Raw genomic sequence first — 21,121 nt, forward strand, 5'->3', positions numbered from 1 at the left:
ACAATGAAATGGCTTAAGTGTCTATAAATGTGAATTATTTTTTCATTTTACAAAAACATTGAAATAAATTCATAATTGTGGCCATAAACAAATCTATGAACATTACATCCAGTAACTACATCAGTGATGTGTCAGGAACATTTTCACATCACACAAATGCTGTTTACGAAAGAAATTCTGAACTAAGTTCCAGTAACTTAGTTCAGTGTTATTTCTGTCATGAACCCTCTTGTATCACAAAAATAGTCATGACAGAAACAACACTGAAGTTAAGTTTCAGTAACTACATCAGTGTTGTGTCATGAACTATCTTGTACCACAAAAATAGTCATGACAAAAACAACACCAAAGCTAAGTTCCAGTAACTACATCACTAACAGTCATGACAGAAACAACACTGAAGCTAAGTTCCAGTAACCACATCACAAATAGTCATGACAAAAACAACACTGAAGCTAAATTCCAGTGACTACATCACACTGTTGTGTCGTGAACTACCTTGTATGACAAAAATAGTCATGAATGAAATACAAACAGTGCATGAGCGATTGGTATAAACTTTGAGATATTTGTTAAAGTGAACTGTAAACAGTTGAAACAATAGTTACAGTAATAACTATGAATTGTATTATATTACCTATTATACTAAATATTAATCATTTCTCAACTCGCATGTTATAATAACTTATGAACTGTGTTGTGCTATAACAGTCTTAGGAATCATTTGTCACATATCATATTATAAAATGTTATGAATTTCAGGTAATACTGTAATAAATACTGTAATAATAACTTACAGTTTTTCTGGAGTAAAATATTGACAAGAACATTCTTTTCTTACAGGAATATCACTAACAAATAGGACAAATCAAACATTAAACCAATATGTCTAGATCTAAAGGACTGTACAACTTGGAATTCTGCACCACCATATATAAATGGTGTTCCCCTTCAAACTTTATAAAGTTCACCAAATTCAGATATGTAATAAAATAAAAAGAACAACTTATTTTGTATTTGAGAATGAACCTGAGATTATTAGACTTGTATCCTTAATACGTTAATATGTCTATAAACACCTTACTTACACTAAATTATGTTGTACTGCAACCACTCACCTTTAACCAGCTGGCAACATTTGACTACGTACGTGTGAGGATGGTCAATTCCTATCTCAAAACCTACAAAAAATTCAGTTTAGAAATGTTACTGCATGTTTCATCTTATACAACATTACAAATATGTATCTTTTTAAATATTTCACTGAAAATCATTAAACCTTTCAATATTTCAAGTACACAGCAGTAAACACTTTTAATAAATACAACTTTTGTACTTGCTCACACAAATGAATTATTTTATCACATGATTCTGTATGATGTGTTTATTAACCCTTTACACACAAGCTGTCTATACTGGAGGAACAGAATACTGAAAGTTCTCTTTAAACAGAAAGAAATAATACACAATTATAGTGGGCCAGAATTGAGGAGAATAAATACAATTAACTGTCCTCTTGATGACGAGAAATCCACTTGAAATAAAAATATATCAGACAGGCTGGTATGGGTATTAACACTTTTATTGATAGGTTGCAACAATGTTCTCCGCTTATCAATAAAAGTGTTAATACCCATACCAGCCATTCTAAGATACAATTAACTGTCTATTCAACAATTATTTTATAAAATGTTCATCTCTCTCTGTATTCTCCTCATTTCTGTAACTGAGTTCCACCAAGCACCTGGTGAATTAACTGATATTTTCAAATAAATACTAAATACATTTAGAACCAAAACAACATAATGTCTGTTACATTTACAGGAAACAAACTGACTTATTTACTAAATATTTGTAGACAATAATGTTGCACATTTTCAGTGTCAACCAAGAAATTATTTGTGAGTCAATAAGAAACACATGAAATACAATCTCATTCCTAGACACAAAATGTTTATCATACATACTATACAACTTTATATTTTGTGTGTATCAAGAATAGACAAGATTAATTCAATCTAATAAATGTGATTAAAAATATAGGGTTACAAAAACCTAACCAGAACAGCTAAAAACATTCAGGAGTCCACCAGAACAGTTAAAACCATTCACTAGTCTTATCAGAACAGTTAAAACCATTCACAACTCTACCAAAATACCAATAATGTTAAGTATCAGAACAGCTAAAAAGATTCACAATCTCTCAAAACAGATTTTCAAAGGAATAGACTTTTTAAAACCTCTATTCATTACAACTTATCTACTGACTGACCACAAATTAAAACAGGAGCGATAAAGAATGTGTAAAATACGAGGTTTGTATCTCGTAGTTTGTATCATTAATATATATATGCTGTTTGAATTCACTAGCCTTTTTTCTGACATATCTACTAAACAATTTCTTTACGTTTCTTTTATTCATTCTCTTTACTAGACAGGAAAAATACTTCACCACTTTTCATTGAGAACAATAAATATTCCTGGAACTTTTGACTAAGTTTTGGTTATTTATTATGCCATGAATCTCTTTAAATATTTAAACTTTTAAACTTCCAAATTAACATTTAATTTAATTTTATTTTAATGTTGATAAATTAGAGACTAGTTCTTACTGTAAAGTGTTTCTGAGTTTTAACATGATAAAAGTATTTCTTATGCTACAACTCTCAGACAGATGTTTCACTTCAAGTGTGTCTGACTACCAAACATCTGCTTTTAAAACTCTGAAATTTATTGTGTGAACAACCTACAACTCTTAACACATACAGAAATGTCTCTGGTATATAGTCTATTGTTCAATATAGATCAATGAGTTGTGGAATCTGATAATAGATTACAATCAACTAATGAATCATTCTCTCATGAAATTTTAACAGTTAGTAAAATAGTAACAATCAGACACATTAATTTGAATTAATTAATTATTTTTGTGAGCTGAATAAACTGTAAATAATTGAAAATATTACAACTTTTCCATATTTTGATTACATGGAACAACTGAAAACACCAATTTAATTAACTTCTTAATTTCATCACATCAATTCCCCTGTTATCTTAATTGATTCTTTTACAACGCACAAATTTATATAATGACTTATACTGCTTAATCACTTAGATCTACCCTTTACTAGTTTTTACAGCTATAAATGTGATTCTCTAATCAAATACAAGTTTATTTTTCTATGAATAAAAAAGCAGTCATTACAAGCTACTGTACTGTAAATAATCAATATCTTTCATATTATTGTTAACACGTATATCACAAGAGTTTACCTGAAACACAACTCTACTTAAAGCCACACAAGACTAGCTATAATAAGAATTATCTTTATCCACAGACTAAACAGTTATACCCCACAGTAATTACTGTCTAAAGTAATCACTTACCTAATGTTTGTAGTAATATATTTTCATTGCAAACAAGTTCATGGGCTTGCTCCATATATGTCTTTAAAAAAAGAAAGAAAAATAATATTAGGCTACGTAAAAAATAATAGTAGATTTTAAATTTTAACTTTAATGAAAGATTAAGAAGCAACTTGATCAATCTATACACTTTTGCCAACAAGAAATAAGATTATATATGCCACGATTATAAAACTCTGAAGCCCTAGAACTCCAATTCTTTAAAGCTATTCTCTGTTGCTGCTCTGTTGTTGCTGTAAAAAATTTGTCCACTTGAAAATGTGGTAGTTGGTGAGCAACATGTCTGGGAAGTAAGGAGGATGAGGAAATGTTTCTTAGCCCAATTTGCTGAGCTTCTGGAATGTCATTTGAGCAGCATGTGGCCAAGCATTATCATGTAGCAAGATTGGTACTCTTCAATTGACTAATGCCAACATCTTATCATACTATGAATTTCTTCAAATTCTTGGAGCAAACTCTTGCAGAGGTATTCTATCCCTAGTTGAGAAAGCTGCAACGAATAATACCATCCACAAACCACCATACAGTGACCATAATCTTCTGTTGGTGCAACTTTGACTTTGGGAAGTGTTGTGGAGCTTCGTTACAGTTTAGCAATTGCACAAGATCACTTTCTGTTCTCATAAAGGATCCACTTTTTGTCACAGATGACAATTCGATTAAGAAATGGGTCATTTCTATTGTGCAAAATCAGCACAGAGAATAGTTAAAAAAAGCAATTTTTCTTATTTTCTATGAGTTTGTGTGGAACCCATTTGTCAAGCTTTTTCACTTTTCCAATTTGCTCATGATGGTCTGAAATTGTGGAAATGCCAACACACAGTTCTTGTACCATTTTTCAAACAGTTTGGCATGGGTTTCTTTCCACATGAAACTTTTGGAACCAACATTTTATTGTACATTCAGGGGTAGTTTCTTTGCCCCCATTCTTGATTGATATTGTTATCTGTTTGTGATGTATTATATATTATGTACTGTGATCCGTTTGTGATGTATTGCATATTATATATTGTGAACTACTTGTGATGTATTATGTATTACATATTGTGATCTGTTTGTGATGTATTATGTATTACATATTGTGATCTGTTTGTGATATTATTATGTATTACATAATGTGATCTATTTGTGATATTATTATGTATTACATATTGTGATCTATTATAACCAAATTTGAATTCATGCACAAGACTAATGCTCAGTTTTTTCCCACCATTAAATGTTAGAGTCTGAAATATTGGAAATAAAGTTTTAGAAAAATAAATAGAAGAAAACTTTAGTTTTCCAATGGTATATATATGAAGTCATAAAAAATACAGGTACCTTATCCCTATAAATGACAAATTTTAATATAAAAACTTGTAATTTTATCAAACAACCCAATGGTAACAAATGGACAGTTATCAATTTACAAACATCAAATTATGTACATTAACAAAACTGTATTTTTAAACAGAGAAGAGGTCAGGTAATATACTTCTCAGGTTCCAACTTCTGTGTTTTATTGTTAAACATAATAAAATAATCTTCCTTAGCTATTGCTTACCTTCAAACTTGCAGTAAACGAACATAAGTATTAGATGCTGTGTTTATTAATATTTGACAACTTTACTAAACAATAACCTTGAATGAAAATGAATAAAGTAGGACTTGATATAAACAGATGTACACATTGAAATAAGACTTCTTGACAGGCTATTTCACAATAGTAAGTACATAATCTATGTCACAAAGTCAATATAAAAACCTCAGATATCTGTGTATACATGAATACAAACTAAATGTTGACAGGCTATCTCATAACAGTAAGTAAATAATTTATGTCACAAAGGCATCACATTATCATGAGATATCTGTATATAAGAATCTGTCTCAAACTCACTAAAGTATCCTGAAAAAGCTGTACAAATGTCAACAGATTATCACACTAAATATTGAACTTCCAACTGTTAAAAAACTTCTGTGTTCTCCATTTCAAAAATGAAAAAGTCAAGGCACAACAGTAATTCCATACAAAAATAATGACACAACAATAATTATGTAAAAAAGTAATGACTACAATAGTAATTCCATAAAAAAGTAATACAACAATAATTTCATAAAAAGGTAATTACACAATAGTAATTCCATACAAAAATGATGCCATAACAGTAATTATACCAAAATTAATAACACAATAGTAATTCTATAAAAAATATAATTACACAAGAGTAATTCCATCAAAAAGTAATAACTCAACAGCAATTTCATAAAAAATCATGCCATAACAATAATTATACAAAAATTAATGACACAATAGTAATTCCATAAAAAGTAATACAACAATAATTCCATAAAAACATAATTACACAACAGTAATACTATAAAAAAGTAATTACACAAGAATAATTCATAAAAAAAACAAATGACACAACAATTCCATAAAAAGTAATTACACGACACTAATTCCATAAAAAAGTAATGACACAACAACAATTCCATAAAAGTCATGCCACAACAGTATTTCCATAAAAAAGTAATGACACAATAGTAATTCCATGAAAAAGTAATTACAAGAATAATTCCATAAAAACATCATGCCAAAACAGTAATTTCATAAAAAATTAATGACACATCAATAATTACATAATAAAATAATGAAATAACAATAATTCCATAAAAGTAATTACAGAACAATAATTTCATAAAAAATAATGGCACAACAGTAATTTCCTAAAAAGCAATGACACAACAGTAATTCAATAAAAAATTAATGACAGAAAAATAATTCCATGAAAAGTAATGACACAACAGTAATTCCATAAAAGTCATGTTGCAACAGTAATTGCATAAAAAGTAACGACACAACAATAATTTCATAAAAAAAGTAATGACACAACAGTGATTTGACAAAAAGGTAACTACACAACAGTAACTGCACAAAGAGTAAGGACACAACAGTAATTCCATAAAAAAATCATGCCACAACAGTAATTCTACAACAGACATTCCATAAAAAAGTAATTCCAGAACAGAAATTCCATAAAAAATTAATGGCACATCAATAATTCCATAATAAAATGACAGAATAATTCCATAAAAGTAATTATCCAAAAATAATTTCATAAAAAGCAATTATGCAACATTAATTCTGTAAGTAGTGCCATAACAGTAATTCCATAAAAATTAATGACCACTGATAATTCTATAAAACAGTCATGCCACAAAAATAATTCTATAAAAGTCATAACACAACACTAATTCCATAAAAAGTAATTACACAACAGTTATTCCATTAAAGTCATGCCACAATGGTAATTCCATAAAAAGTAATCACACAACAGTAATTCCATAAAACGATATTGCAGAACAGCAATTCCTTAAAAAAATTAATTGCACAACAATAATTCCATAAGTCATGCCACAAGAGTAATTCTGTACAAAATTAATGATATATTGATTATCCCATAAAAAGTCATGCCACAACAGTTCCATAAAAAAGTAACTACTCAACATTAGTTCTACAAAAGTAGTGTCACAACAGTAATTCCATAAAAATTAATGACACATCGATAATTCCATAAAACAGTCATGAGCCAATAGTAATTCCATAAAAGACATGCCACAACAGTAATTCAATGCAAAAGTAATGACACAACAATAATTCCATAAAAAAGCCATACCACAACATCAATTTCATAAAAGTGATATACAATAATTCCATAAAAAAGAAATGATACATCAGTAACTTCATGAAGTAATGACACAACAAATTAGTTCCATAAAAAAGTAACACAACAGTGATTTCATAAAAAGGTAACAACACAACAATACTTGCAAAAAAGTAATGACAAAACAATAATTTTATAAAAGTCATGCCACAACAGTAATTCCATAAAAGTCATGCTACAACAGTAACTGCATAAAAAGTAATAACACAATAATACCATAAATGTAATGACACAACAATAATACCATAAAAAGTTGACACAACAGTGATTCCATAAAAAAGTAGCACAACAGTGATTTTGTAAAAAAGTAATGACACAACAGTAATTTGATAAAAAAGTAATGACACAATAGTAATTCCATAAAAAAGTAATGTCACAACAATACCATAAAAAAGTAATGCCAAACAGTAATTCATAAAAAGTAATGACACAACAATAGTACCATAAAAAAGTAATGATACAACAATACCATAAAATGTAACTACACAATAGTAATTCAATAAATAATTTCCTAAAACAGTAATGATCCAACAGTAATTTCATAAAAAACTAATGACATAACAGTATTACCATAAAAAGTAATTACACAATAATAATACCATAAAAAATAATGACACAACAGTAATTCCATAACAACTAATTACACAAAAGTAATTACATAAAAGTGTAATGACACAACAGTTACACATAAAAAGGTTAATTTTTCTTTTGAGAGTTCCAGAAATGTATGGAAATATTTTCTGTAAATTTCCAGAAGTCATTTAGGATTTGATGTAACCAACTGAACACAATAAAAAAAATAGTTAATAACTAGTTATCTCAGCTAGATGTCTTCTAATCCCTTTCAGAAGAAGTGATTTGAACACAAGTATCTTATTCTGCACAACCAGTAACATGCTTCTATTATTAAACCTGCAGCTCACCTCACTTTTTGTATCCAGTGGTGGAGCATCTCTATGGAGACACATGTGAGCAACTTTAATGACGTGTTCCAACTTACGGGGTTGTTCTTCCACTTTAGCAGCAAGAAACAAAGCACATGCAGCAACTGCCTGAAAATCAAACATCATAGGTGTTAAAAACATCACAATGTTGAAGGTGAAAGTTTACTTCAAGTAGACTAGATCATAAGTGTTACAAGCATCACAATATTCAATGTGAAAATTTATTTCAAGTAGCCTGGATCATAGGTGTTAGAAACATCACAATGTTGAATGTGAAAGATTACTTCAAGTAGACTGGATCATAAGTGTTAGAAACATCACAATGTTGAATGTGAAAGATTACTTCAAGTAGACTGGATCATAAGTGTTAGAAACATCACAATGTTGAATGTGAAAGTTTACTTCAAGTAGACTGGATCATAGGTGTTAGAAACATCACAATGTTGAATGTGAAAGATTACTTCAAGTAGACTGGATCATAAGTGTTACAAGCACCACAATATTCAATGTGAAAATTTATTTCAAGTAGCCTGGATCATAGATGTTAGAAACATCACAATGTTGAATGTGAAAGTTTACTTCAAGTAGACTGGATCATAAGTGTTAACATCACAATGTTGAATGTGAAAGTTTACTTCAAGTAGACCGGATCATAAATGTTAAAAACATTCTCATTCCAGTAAGATAATCACTTTTTCAAGATATAAGATGTCTTTTAATGGAGAGGTGGGGTGGGGTGTCAAGAGAGGTAAGTAATATTGAAAATACATGATCAGTTTGAGAAACATTTAACTTCCAGAACATACCATCTGATGACATTACAGGCAGAATCCCACACTAAGAAGGTGGAAGCACCACTGCAGACATTATCCATACAGAAAGGATCTGTATAGAGAAGTTTACCAAGATGAAGACAATACAAGAGTGGTGGAACCACACTATATCCAGAAAATGTATGTTTTCTGTGTAGAATTTAGTTCCTGTATCAAAGGGGAAATAAAATAAGACTAATCATTTATACAGACTAGCTCCTACCAGATAACCAAGGTTCCACAACTAGGGGCTGGAATTAAGTGGTAGTGGTAGCTATATCCATGTTGGTGGCTGGCAAAATTGAACCACAATGTTTTATATATATATATACACGTATTTTACATTTCCATCCTTCCCTCTACAGCCACAGTGATGCATTTCAAACCACAAGAAATAATAATGACAAAGTGGACAAACTTTCTCCTTCACTTGCAGAAGTCCAAAATTAAGCATCCCAATTTCAGAATGATGGGATCTTATATACAGTATTACCTCGCTATTCGCGGGGGTTACGTTCTTAACCCCCTGCGAATAGCGAAAAACTGCGAATATTGGATGCAGTTTTAAAACTTCTATGTATGAGATTATATACGGTACTAAATGCTTCCCAGACACTTTATAAAGACACTCTTACTCATTAATACAGTAATAATGTAGTAATATTGCATGCACTCATGTATTTCACTAATGTAGTAATGATAATGTAAACACATTTTAATTTTGTACTGCAACAATATTTTAATCAAAAAGAAACGTACATAGTATAGTTACCCATACTGTATTACTGTACCGTAAAGTCATTTTCTATCGCATTACAACACATGTATTAGAATTGACAGAAAGTGGAACAAATTTAAAGGCAAACTTAGACAGATAAATACAGTACGCACAGTTCAGGTAATAATAATACAGTACTGTACAATTCAGTAATAATTGTTCGATAAAGACGTCAATTGATAAAACTGCTTGAGAGAGTAAATACAGACATACCCTCGAGAAGCGCTTTTAGTCTCTATGACCTACAAAAACCCGGTTTACCGAGCATTCGTTTTTATGACGTTAGCCTGGTATACCGGCATACGATGCGATAGGGTTAAGAGCCTAACCCGCGAATATGCGGGGCCGCAAATAGGTGAGGGTATACTGTACTATACTGAATCAAAGAAACTGATCTCATCACTCTGGAATTATGAACACCATCCTCATTCCCCAACCAACTGGAATGAGTACTCCACTTGCTCTTGGAAGTATGGAGAGGATGTAGTATCTGTGCTCAACCAAAGGCTGAGGATGGGACCCCTTTGTACTTGGAATTATAAGGAGATAGTGGACCTTCTTCCATAAACAATATTAGAAACCAACATTAACCAAGGTGAAGGGCTATGCACAATTCAACCAAATAGTTACAAGGACCTAGAACTTCGCCTTCTTCTCCAAGAGTGGAGGAACACAAACAACTCGAAAAAAAAGCCTCTATGCACCACCTCAGTGACTGGAAACAAGAGGTAGTAAAGACTCCTAAGTTCCACTAATAGAATTTGTGAGGTAATACATGTTGAGGAGGCCTTAAGAACAGTGCTATGGAAACAGTACAATAAGTGAACCAAGTTCCCTATGTTTTTGAAAGTAAACCAACCTTCATTTATTCAACTTGAAGATGGGCAAGGACATGCTTTACTCACTACAGCCCATGAGTGGCAGCCCAGAATAAGATGGTAATACCAAAAAATTCCTCTCATGCAATAATAACCTAACCCATTACAGACCACAGGAATCAATTTGGGAAACCATCTAATCAGGGTAAATGGAGAGGTACAGGAAATTGAAGGATACCAATGAAAAAACAAGCAACTCTTAGTACCTCGAAATGATTTAGTACGAGTCACATAACACTTGAGAACTCTAACAGGACATAACAAATGATCATGATCAGATCGATCATAAAGGTGGAATATCAAAGGCTAGAGCAAGTATACTCAATGATTAGATGAGCAAATACTGAAAACCATGACAATCAAGAAATAGCTATATTGCCAGCAAAGGTAAGTATATTTTGAAAACAATTATTCACAAATATATAAAGTTTTAATTTCTCAATATCTTTTAAACAGATTAGAAAGGGAAGTAACAAAATAAATGTGTGAAAGTATTTTGAAATAAAGTGTATAAATTACTATTGGATGGCAGAGGTATATTAAAAGTGTGTGCAGATGTTGAGGAACAATGATAGAAGATACTTGTGAGTACAATTTTCCAGTAATAGATGTTAAAATGCTTATAATATAGAAATGGTATATTTCTAAATTCCTTATTTTACTCTTTAAAAAAAAAAGATTCATTACATAAACATAAGCATTTACAAAGCATTTTAAGATTATCAAGATTGATATGTAATAAAATAAACATACATTCTGATGAAAAAAAGAGATTCATTACATAAACATAAGCATTTACAAAGCATTTTAAGATTATCAAAATTGATATGTAATAAAATACACTTACATTCCGATGAAACTTTGTGAACGAATGAAACATGTAGAAACGATGCATATAGACAATCGCTGTATTAATACACAGCTGTGTACTAGAAACATATTAAGGAAATAATGGTACCATACACTGAAAATACTAACTTTGGGCACCATTAAATATACTGTATGACAAACTTACTGTGTTAAATTACTGTCACATTTAATTTACAAATGAGAAGATGCATCTTCTAAACAATTCAATTTTAATATTCTTGAGTAAGACATTTATACTTTATAATAAAATATTCAGTATTATCACAAATATTTTACCTTTTTTATATTTTAAAATTACTAAATGAATGAATACTAATTTTAAATTTATTGTATATTTGTATTAGAATATTTATGACAATTTCCCATTGAAGACTGTTGCACCTTCCAGGCTTTCTGTTCCAAACATGAAGAGAACAAAACTTGTCTGAACTATAAACTAGTGTCTACACTAGGTTCCTAGATTCCTGCATACCAACCATCATGACTATTACCCAGTTATTAAAATAAAAGTATGCAAAGTTCAAGTCAAAGTAATGTAAACAGAGTTGAAGACAAACTAATGTGTTTGAGAGAAAACAGTAAGCAAAAAACCATTCTTAAATAGAACTCCTGCAATAGGCCAGATACATTGATCTTAAGTTTAACAGCATAAATAAATCCTCAAGCACCTTCCATTGGCAGTGATGAATTTAGGAGACAAAGAATCAATTAAGAAGGTGAAAGTTTTGCATAGTTCATTTAAAGGTTGTATTTGTTAAATGATTATTAGGTGATTCACTACATGCAATTAGTTTGTGGTTACTTCCATTTTGTAGCATGGGACAATTGACATTCTTAGGCATAAGTGAGGCCTATAACTCTTAGGAAGCTCTCAAACCTGATGACTGTGTAATTTGTAACATTAAAATGTCAATTATTATATCTATATAAGTATCTTCAAAATATATCTACATTTATGTAATAACTAGTTTAACTTCAACTGTAGCTATGTGCTGCTCATCATAGTTCAAGGTATGATGCAGTGATCATTGCCATAGAGTCATTGCATAACTTCACTGCAGTTAAAGTGAGAAACATGCAGAACACTAATGTTAATGGTGAATTATCACAGTTTCTTCACTGAGATACTTGAACTAAAATCTACCAATCAATTATTCTAATTTTTTTTATAGCCAGACAGGCTGATTAATCTTGTAATCTACTTAAGAGTGTTATAATGAAATTTGGCTGGAGATGCCATAACATTTGTCCATACAACCTACATCCTTGTGTAAATTAATTGAAACAAGATAGAAAATTACGATTTTTTCATTTTTTTGCGTTTTATTTCTGAGAATCCAAAAATTACTCACAAATTAATACATGATATGACCGCCTTTATTTTTCAGAAGATCATTAATCCGCTTTGGCATTGAGTCCACAAGGTGACTGCAATCTTTATTAATTTTTGGATTAATTATGGCCTCAATTAGCTTATCTTTCGTAGTATAGTCTTTTCCTTGAAGTCTTTCTTTACAAATCGTGCAAAGATTTTCAATAGGATTTAAGTCCGGAGAATTTCCAGGCCAGTCCAGCACCTTTAATCACATTGTATTCATAAAATTCTTCACAAGTTCCTATGTGTGGCACGGAGCTAGATCTTGCTGAAAAATGCCAGAATGTTACACGAATGTCAACAGTAGTGCCTTATATTGGTAGTTGAAGTGGTATTTCAAGGTTATAACTATAATTGAATGAAAATTCTGGGCATTGTGTTTCTTACTAACTAGGGAATGTTGAATTTAAACTTTGTATTACATGATTTTGACGTGGTGTCTATTGAAGGAAATTCAGTGAAAGGGATGAATATGTACATATTCTTTGTTTGTATCTATTGATAAAGATTCTTTATTTTACCTTGTGTCCAGTCTCTTTGTTTTTTAGTTATTCAAAGGTTTGATACTATTTCATAAACAATATCCTGATTGAATCATCTAATCCATAACTCTTAGATTAATTGAACCTGGTTATGCCATAAACATGTATATAGTTTTTCTTTGAGTAATTGCCTATTTCAGCTATGTTTTCAAGTAACTTTGCTGGAAACCGTAAAAACTTGTATTCTGAAGTTGGATTGGCTAGTATTAGCATGTGGTACCTTCATGGATGTTGTTATCTTTTCCTTTCTTACTTACAGACTTATTTATTTGTATGTGCATAACAATTATTCCTATTTTTCTTGAATAATTGAAGATTTGGAGTTTGCTAGCAAAAATTAAGACTTAAGCTGGCATTTAGGTTAAATGATTCAGTATATTATAGTATAGTTTGAATGGGTACCCCAAATCCTACCTGGATTGGTAATTTTGGCAGGTATCTTTCCACCCAAAAATTTTTAACCACTATCAACACAATAGTTTCTAACATGCAGAAGATGAGATGATATAAACCACAGTTTAATTTTGTCTACAGTTTTGTTTTTATTTTTCAAGTATAAGCATGTCAAAAACTGCTGATAATAATTAATGGTAAAAATTACTTTAACATCAAAGCAATGGTGTATAATATAACAGAGGCCTCTAAAGTGTAGCTTCTTGTGTGTATTATCACTGTTGAGGTACTGAAACAAATTTAAACATATCACCAGTTAGTGGTCATAAAATTAATATCAAAGTATAAAGCTTCTGTTTTTTTTATTGGATGCTATTGACTTATTGATACTGGTCACTAGTAATGGAACAAAGTAATTTTTAATAATTCACCATAAGTAACTCATTACACAATATCCATACTGTGTAGGCAGAATTTGTATGTATACATATGATGACACTTACACCCTTGTACAAATTAATTGAAACAAATGGTTATTTTACAATATTTTAGCATGTTGGCCTGTGTAGGCTCGCTGGACCCGCTGATTTCCTTTAATAGTAATTTTTCACACAGACGGCATCATTAGCTGTGTTTTGCAGTACGGTTGATCTATTTTTGGAATTATATCCAAGAAACTGACAAAGGAGCAATGGCAACATTTACATGAAATCTACACATACACAAGACAAAGGATAAATCTGAAATTAACATTATTATAATCATGCATAAGCCTGTTACCTGAAGGAAATATCAGATCTGTGCTGATATCATGATTGGATTTTGACAATCTGCATTGGTGTTCAAATCCAGACATTCCTAAAGTATGTATACTACCGAGATGTCTCAAGCTTCAAACCTCTTCAAATAAATCATGCACATATCAGACTACAAAAATGAGACATTTTCATCACAGTACAAAACAAGTATGTGACAAAGAACCTTCTATTACATTTACTTTCCTGTAAACCTTTAAACAAAAAAAAAAAAAATCATGCATTACAAAAGGCAACCAAAGCACACAGTGAGCTTACCAATCTGTTCTTCTTACAATTTGGATCAGTATCAGCACACATGTATACTTTTATATAATAACACAACATTTTCTGGTATTACCAAAGAAATAAAACTAGAGAAAAGTCTTAAGATCTATATAAATCAAAGAATTGTCATTCACTTGAGAGATTCTACTATCAGTCTACTAAAATTACTGGAAAGTCATCAAAATACCATTAATACCAAATATGGAGGTAAAATAAACAGCTTTATCTGAAAGCTTAGTTAGAACCTGAATTTTATAAGTAGGCTTGACTGGACAGCTTTCTAACATGCTTTAACTCCACTGCTACAGACTGAATCACCAACCTTGTAACCATTTTGTGCTTGTTTCAGTTTTCACATTACAACTTCTAATACAGAAAGTGTACCTTCATGAAATTTGACAGATTATCAATAAACATCACAAAGACTTCATATGAAAAATATCAAATTTTGTAATTAAGTTTTAAGATTTGTTTTCACATTATTTTTCTTTTTGAATACTGGCTATCCAACATGCAAAGTAACTTTAATTATATGCATCAGAAACTTTTAAAGTTTCACATATGAAATCTTTATAACTTTCAGATAGTTATAAAATGTGGTTTTAGAAAACTTTAAAACTGTTATTTCCCTATTGTATCTCTGTATGGGTTTCACTGATTTGAACAGCCTTGTAACACCCATAAAAAATTAGGAAATAAGGTTTGGTTTGTTTTTAATTTTGCACAAAACTACATAAGGGCTATCTGTACTAGCTGTCCCTAATTTAGCAGTGTAAGACTAGAGGGAGTCACCCTCTAGTCACCACCACCCACTACCAATTCTTGGGCTACTCTTTTACCAACAAATAGCGGGATTGACCGTTACTTATAACGCACCCACAGCTGAAAGAGTGAGGATGTTTGGTGTGACAGAGATTTGAACCCAGAACCCTCGGATTATGAGCCGAGTGCCTTAACCATCTATCCATGCCAGGCCAGGAAATAAGGTATAAACTATGCATTTTTGCATTCTACATTGACTATAAATTATTAAAAACAAATGCTTAATCTAACTAGTTTAAATGTCATAACACTATCTACCTATATATATTTATTTTTATTTCATTGACGATGCATAGCCTACATTACAGAAATTACAATGAATCGGCATATATACACTCATGTTACAGTATCTAAGAGCATAAAACCAGTCTTCATAAAGTGACGCATCTTGTTTGTGTTCTAGTGGATCAGTATTTTGTAAATTACAATTACATTTCAATTATAATACATTTAACATACACACAAGCACTTTATTACTATTTACAAATACATTTTTAATCTTCAGGCAATTTTCTTAATTTTTGGCATTTTGCAATAACCAGGAATGTTTTATTTTAGAAACAGCTACTTGAAGTGCTCTAGTATTTTTGTTTTTACAGAACGACATAGCAAACAAAGTATAGAAAATTATAATCTCACCCCTTTTATCAAGCCTAGTACCTAAGTTGTATTTGAGTCTAAAACAATGCAATTTTTAAGCTCACTAATATCTTAGAATCTAGCACAAAAGGAATTTCCAGGATAAATAGCTCTCAGAGGCTGGAAAAACCACTAGGGGGACATTGAGCTATTTACTGATTATAGATATGCAATTAGGAAAAACAGGTGTATGTAAGTATTTTCAAAATAGAAGAGATGAATTCAAGAAATACATTATCTCAGATAACAGAAACGATAAGAGGTTCTTATTATATTCTACCTTGTCAGTATTGGTTATCTGATTATCTAATTCATAAGAAACCAATAAAGAATTCCAAATAATCATACATATACAATTACTAAATTCTGGCTGACAAGAAATGGAAACTTGCCAGTACTGTTTACTTGAAAGAAATTGTAGCCACCTTGCTTCCCCTGTGAATCTGTATCACTCACTTTAGTCATTGCGAGTCAAGCAAGTGCTGGCTAGGCCATCTATTTTTTGCACTATGCAACCTGTTGAGAGCTGTGTTGTAAAGAAGCAGATAGGCTTTGGCCTATTCAAAACTCAAAATAGAAATGTTTCAATTGAATGTAAGGGAAATTGGCAGATTACCAGGCCATAACTAGCCAGTTAACTCAGATCATTGATAAAATTAACACTACGGTGCACTTAGATTATTATCCGTGAAGATACAGGTTTAAAAAACTGCATAGATTTTTATACTCCCTTTCCTTTCAATAGCCAATCACCCAAAAGATCAAGTAACAGAAGTGCAAAGGAAAAAAAACAAACTTTCCATATTACACTCTGCACTGTTGTTCAGGACTGTACTATTAATCAAATCTGTATATTCTATACACTTTGTATTTGGATATCACAAACATCTAATTCAAACAAGTGCTGCATTCCATGTACCACATGACACAAAAATAAATATTTGGGATTCAGTTTTAGTATTACACACTAATTACTTTCTTAATTAAAATATCTAAAATTTGATGCAACGCTTCCAGGAAATTCCTATCAGCTGGCCAGTTATATCTTCTGAAGGCATACAACATTTTTTTTGCTCTACAACATTAGTTTGAAATCTGAAATGTATTTAAAGAAAATTACACAACTGGTTCTAGATGAACCTTCCCAAACAAAATGCCCTAATATATATTTCTATCCATCAAATTGGCTTGCATGCACTATTAAATAAATTTACTAACAAAGTAACTGATCAGATTATCTGATAGTTAATTGATGGTTACAGATAATGTCCTTCCAGTAACTGTGCTGACAGATAAAACTGATATCTATACAGCACCTTGCCAAAAACTACAATTAACACTGAGCTCACAAACAATATACTAAATGTGTTCACACAAAACTTGCAGTTTTATTAATAATTAAGCTTGTTGAAAACATAAAATATGATTTTTGATAAAGTATTCATATTATAGATGTGTCTAAAACTTACTAAACCTTTTACTGAGCTAAAGGTGATTTTCATGCTAATAATAAAATTACTTTATCATATGGTTTTCATATTTAAGTCACATAACAATTAGACCTCTTACACCATTGTTAATATTTCAGCAAAATTTCATATATTTTGAACGTGATACTAACACCATACTTGATTTTTGACTGTCAATAAATTATCAACATATAACTAAAAAATAAAATCAGTAATGCCATTTACCCTCTTAAACTGAGGTAAGTGTTGTTCAGTAAGTTTCAACTCAACTGTCAACCTTTTAATAACTATTTTCTTTTATGGTTTTATTCTAATACCTTTTTATCCACTGGAGTAGGCCTTCAAAAAAGGCATTCAAAAAAGCAATAAATCAGAGCAGGAGCCAGTGTAATTATTTACTTCTAGTAGATATAAACACACTATGTACAATGCAGAACAAGACATGTACAGCCTGTGAAATTTAGATATATTAGTTTCTATAATTTTGTTAGGTTGAGCTGAGAATTTTACAAATTTTAAATATTAAGTGCTTTTGTTGAAAACATTTCACAATGAAGAAAGAATGAGGGCTTGTAGAACTCCTTCCACTAGTGTAGAAATCTGAACTGTTCTTGGTATCCAAAAATAATTCAAGTAATTTTCAAAATACAGATGTTAGAATACAAAAATAGTTGCTATGACACAATGTTTCATAACTACAACTCAAGTTGTGTAACTTATTTTGGTATATTTTTTACAGTTTAGAGCATATTCACTAAGCTTTATCACTACCAGACATACAAAACAATGGCTACACATCAAAAACTGCAGATGCTAATGTTGTGCTTCCCTTAAATAAGTTGATTTAGGAAAATCCATTACAGCAGCTTATTTTGGAATTTACAAAATTATGAAATGGATAAAATGGAGCTTATGCATGATGACACAGAAAACTGAGAATTTCTCTTGGAAATTAAAAAGTTAAAATTTATATAATGTTAAAATTTGAATTATATAGTATATTTTAATACCAAGTTTCTTGAACTATACTGATAAAGTCATTTAATTAAATTTTGTAACTATAAATTTCATGACACCACATCTAAAACTAATAATAATAGGTACAACATGCTGTACATTAATTGTGCTTACTCAACTGTATTGTATTCATAGCAAATATTTAATAAATATTTTAATTACTTAAAACGTGACCACAGTAACATGACAGTACTTATACCATACGTTAATGTCTATAACATCACCACTATATAACATACATTGTATCTACTTCAACTATTTCAAATTTGAAATAAAATTTGTCTGTGTACTCAATCATGGTCAACAAGGGGATATTTCATCCTTTCTTCTACCTCCGCAAGCTCTGATATTTAAAAACAACCATATTTGTCATAATTTGCATTTCATAAACCTAGAATTAAGAATCTAAGCTTGTTATAAATTATTAATTTGCATAATATACTTTACTTTGACTGAACTACACTTAGGCCTAACGTTAGGCTTAACTATATCTCTAAAGAATCGAAGCAGAAATGCGAGAGCTTTTACTAAAAATGTTTCACTACCAAATACTACATAAAAGGATACACTTGAAGCCTTTGACCCATATCTTGAATAAAATTAGCTGCCTGTTGCCTGTAGGAAAATTCTTTGTCCACGTCTATACCACATTTTCGACTTGGAGTGTTCAATAACTGATTTTTCGAAAAAATCCATCTTTCACTCCCCGCCATTGACCTTCGTCGAGAAGGAAAGAGTATTAGATCAGGATACTACTTCCTGTTTTGAGTATTCTGTCTTTTTAATAAATTCTTTTAAAAAATTGAATAATAATGTATGAGAAATATTTAAAATGAATTTTTGTGTTGATAATAAACAATAATAATAAATAATAATATACAATTATTTTAAATCTAAAACAAGTTATTTTCACCAATCCCTTCAGAGAATATTTTTATAATATCCTAATGTGACGAGAATTTAATTTATAGTATCATTAGGGTGTAATCTTGTGCAGTATAGTATTGGATGTGTGTATTAATAATTTGTAATAAACCCGAAATGCGCAAATTGTTTGTAACTCATTCAAAAGAATTTGAGTGACGTTAAATGTAGAGAGCTAAATTTACTGTAGTAGATTATTTTGAAAAGTGCAGTTGTGAGTATTTCGATTTTTTACCGTAAGTCGTTAGTACTATTAGTAGTAGTAACGTATATACTAAAATAAATAAATAGCCTAGGTTAGTATTTATTTATTTTGCTAATACTGGTAGTAGCGGTATAGAATTTTATTTGATAGTTTACTTAATTTCACTAAGGGGAAATCCTGCCTTACATAGTTTTTTGACACTGAATATGTTTCTGTTTATGTGTATGATGGTGAGGGTGTAGATTTAGTGTATCTAGATTTGAAGAAAGCATTTGGTAAGGTTATACGTAAAAGGTTTATAAAGAAACTTGTCTCTATATAACTGTAGAGATAAGTATCAAACTTTGATATAAGAGTGGTTGGATGGAGGAAGGCAAAGGGTTGTTACAAATGGAGTTCAATCAAATTAGATTAGTGTCACAATTTGAAGAATTGGCTGTAAATATATTAGTTTTTATCTGTTTTCAGAAGCACTAATGTACAAAGAAAGTAACTATTAGGAAATATGAAGGAAATAAAACGATTTTATTTTGATGTTATTGATAAGAAAATTACATTTTTCATATATGCCTAGTTCTAATATTTTCAATAATTATTTATATTTGTTGTCTATGCTTATTGAAGCAGTTCTGTAGCCATGAAAGTTGCATGGAACAATCCTGAACAGTAAATGTGTTGCCCTGTAAAAACACAACTTGATATACCTAGAATGATACAAGAAGTAGTTTTCAAATATTTAATTTTGGTCACGTTCAGTTTCTTTCCAATTATAATTTCTTTTACTTGTAGTTGTAGTACTGTATTTACGTTTTTCTCGCACCTTATTAGTTTACTATGTTGGAACTCCCAACTTGCTGCCATCACTAATGTTAAATATCCTTTTATCTTCTCATATTTCTGTAGTTTTTAAACAAATACAACACAAACATATTATCATAAAGAAAATTCTGCATTCTCCAGTATGAGAACTCACTTCTCAGAAACTGTACACTAGGGTATACCCAGGAGTTAAGTTGAGATGGATATAGAATAATATTTTCTATCCAGTCATGTTTAACTGTTCGTTCTGTTTTATTTGAATATTAAGGTTCATTAGCTACCTACATACTGTCTCATCATAAGTAGCATCTTAGTACAAGATTCTTTGAATAGTTATTGAAAGAAATATCATGTGAGAAATACAACATTTAATATTTCCACAACTTTCCATTGGGATCTGGACAAATATAAAATAA

The 21,121-nt window shown here is 30.5% G+C and overlaps 2 protein-coding genes across 4 annotated transcripts in view; one reads left to right on the forward strand and one right to left on the reverse strand.

Annotated features, from left to right (window-relative positions):
- LOC143255078 (uncharacterized) overlaps window positions 1-19,504 on the reverse strand; it is a 28,991-nt gene extending 9,487 nt beyond the window's left edge. The window contains exons 1-5 of the mRNA XM_076510170.1: window positions 19,325-19,504; window positions 11,396-11,477; window positions 8,060-8,188; window positions 3,388-3,448; window positions 1,119-1,181 (exon numbers count right to left, since the gene is read on the reverse strand). Coding sequence (XP_076366285.1) covers window positions 1,119-1,181; window positions 3,388-3,448; window positions 8,060-8,188; window positions 11,396-11,477; window positions 19,325-19,470 — 481 coding nt within the window. The 5' untranslated portion in view covers window positions 19,471-19,504. The remainder of the gene's footprint in view (window positions 1-1,118; window positions 1,182-3,387; window positions 3,449-8,059; window positions 8,189-11,395; window positions 11,478-19,324) is intronic.
- Window positions 19,505-19,721: 217 nt separating this feature from the next.
- Window positions 19,722-21,121, forward strand: part of LOC143255079 (uridine phosphorylase 2-like) — a 34,890-nt gene continuing 33,490 nt past the window's right edge. For 2 of the 3 annotated variants that reach the window (XM_076510174.1, XM_076510177.1), the window contains exon 1: window positions 19,722-19,895. The gene's annotated coding sequence lies outside the window, so the exon portion shown is untranslated. Of the gene's footprint in view, window positions 19,918-21,121 lie in introns of all 3 variants that reach the window. The other variant, XM_076510175.1, reaches the window with a different exon arrangement.

Source organism: Tachypleus tridentatus, chromosome 7 (genome assembly GCF_004210375.1).
Source record: "Tachypleus tridentatus isolate NWPU-2018 chromosome 7, ASM421037v1, whole genome shotgun sequence".
Classification (NCBI taxonomy): domain Eukaryota; kingdom Metazoa; phylum Arthropoda; class Merostomata; order Xiphosura; family Limulidae; genus Tachypleus; species Tachypleus tridentatus.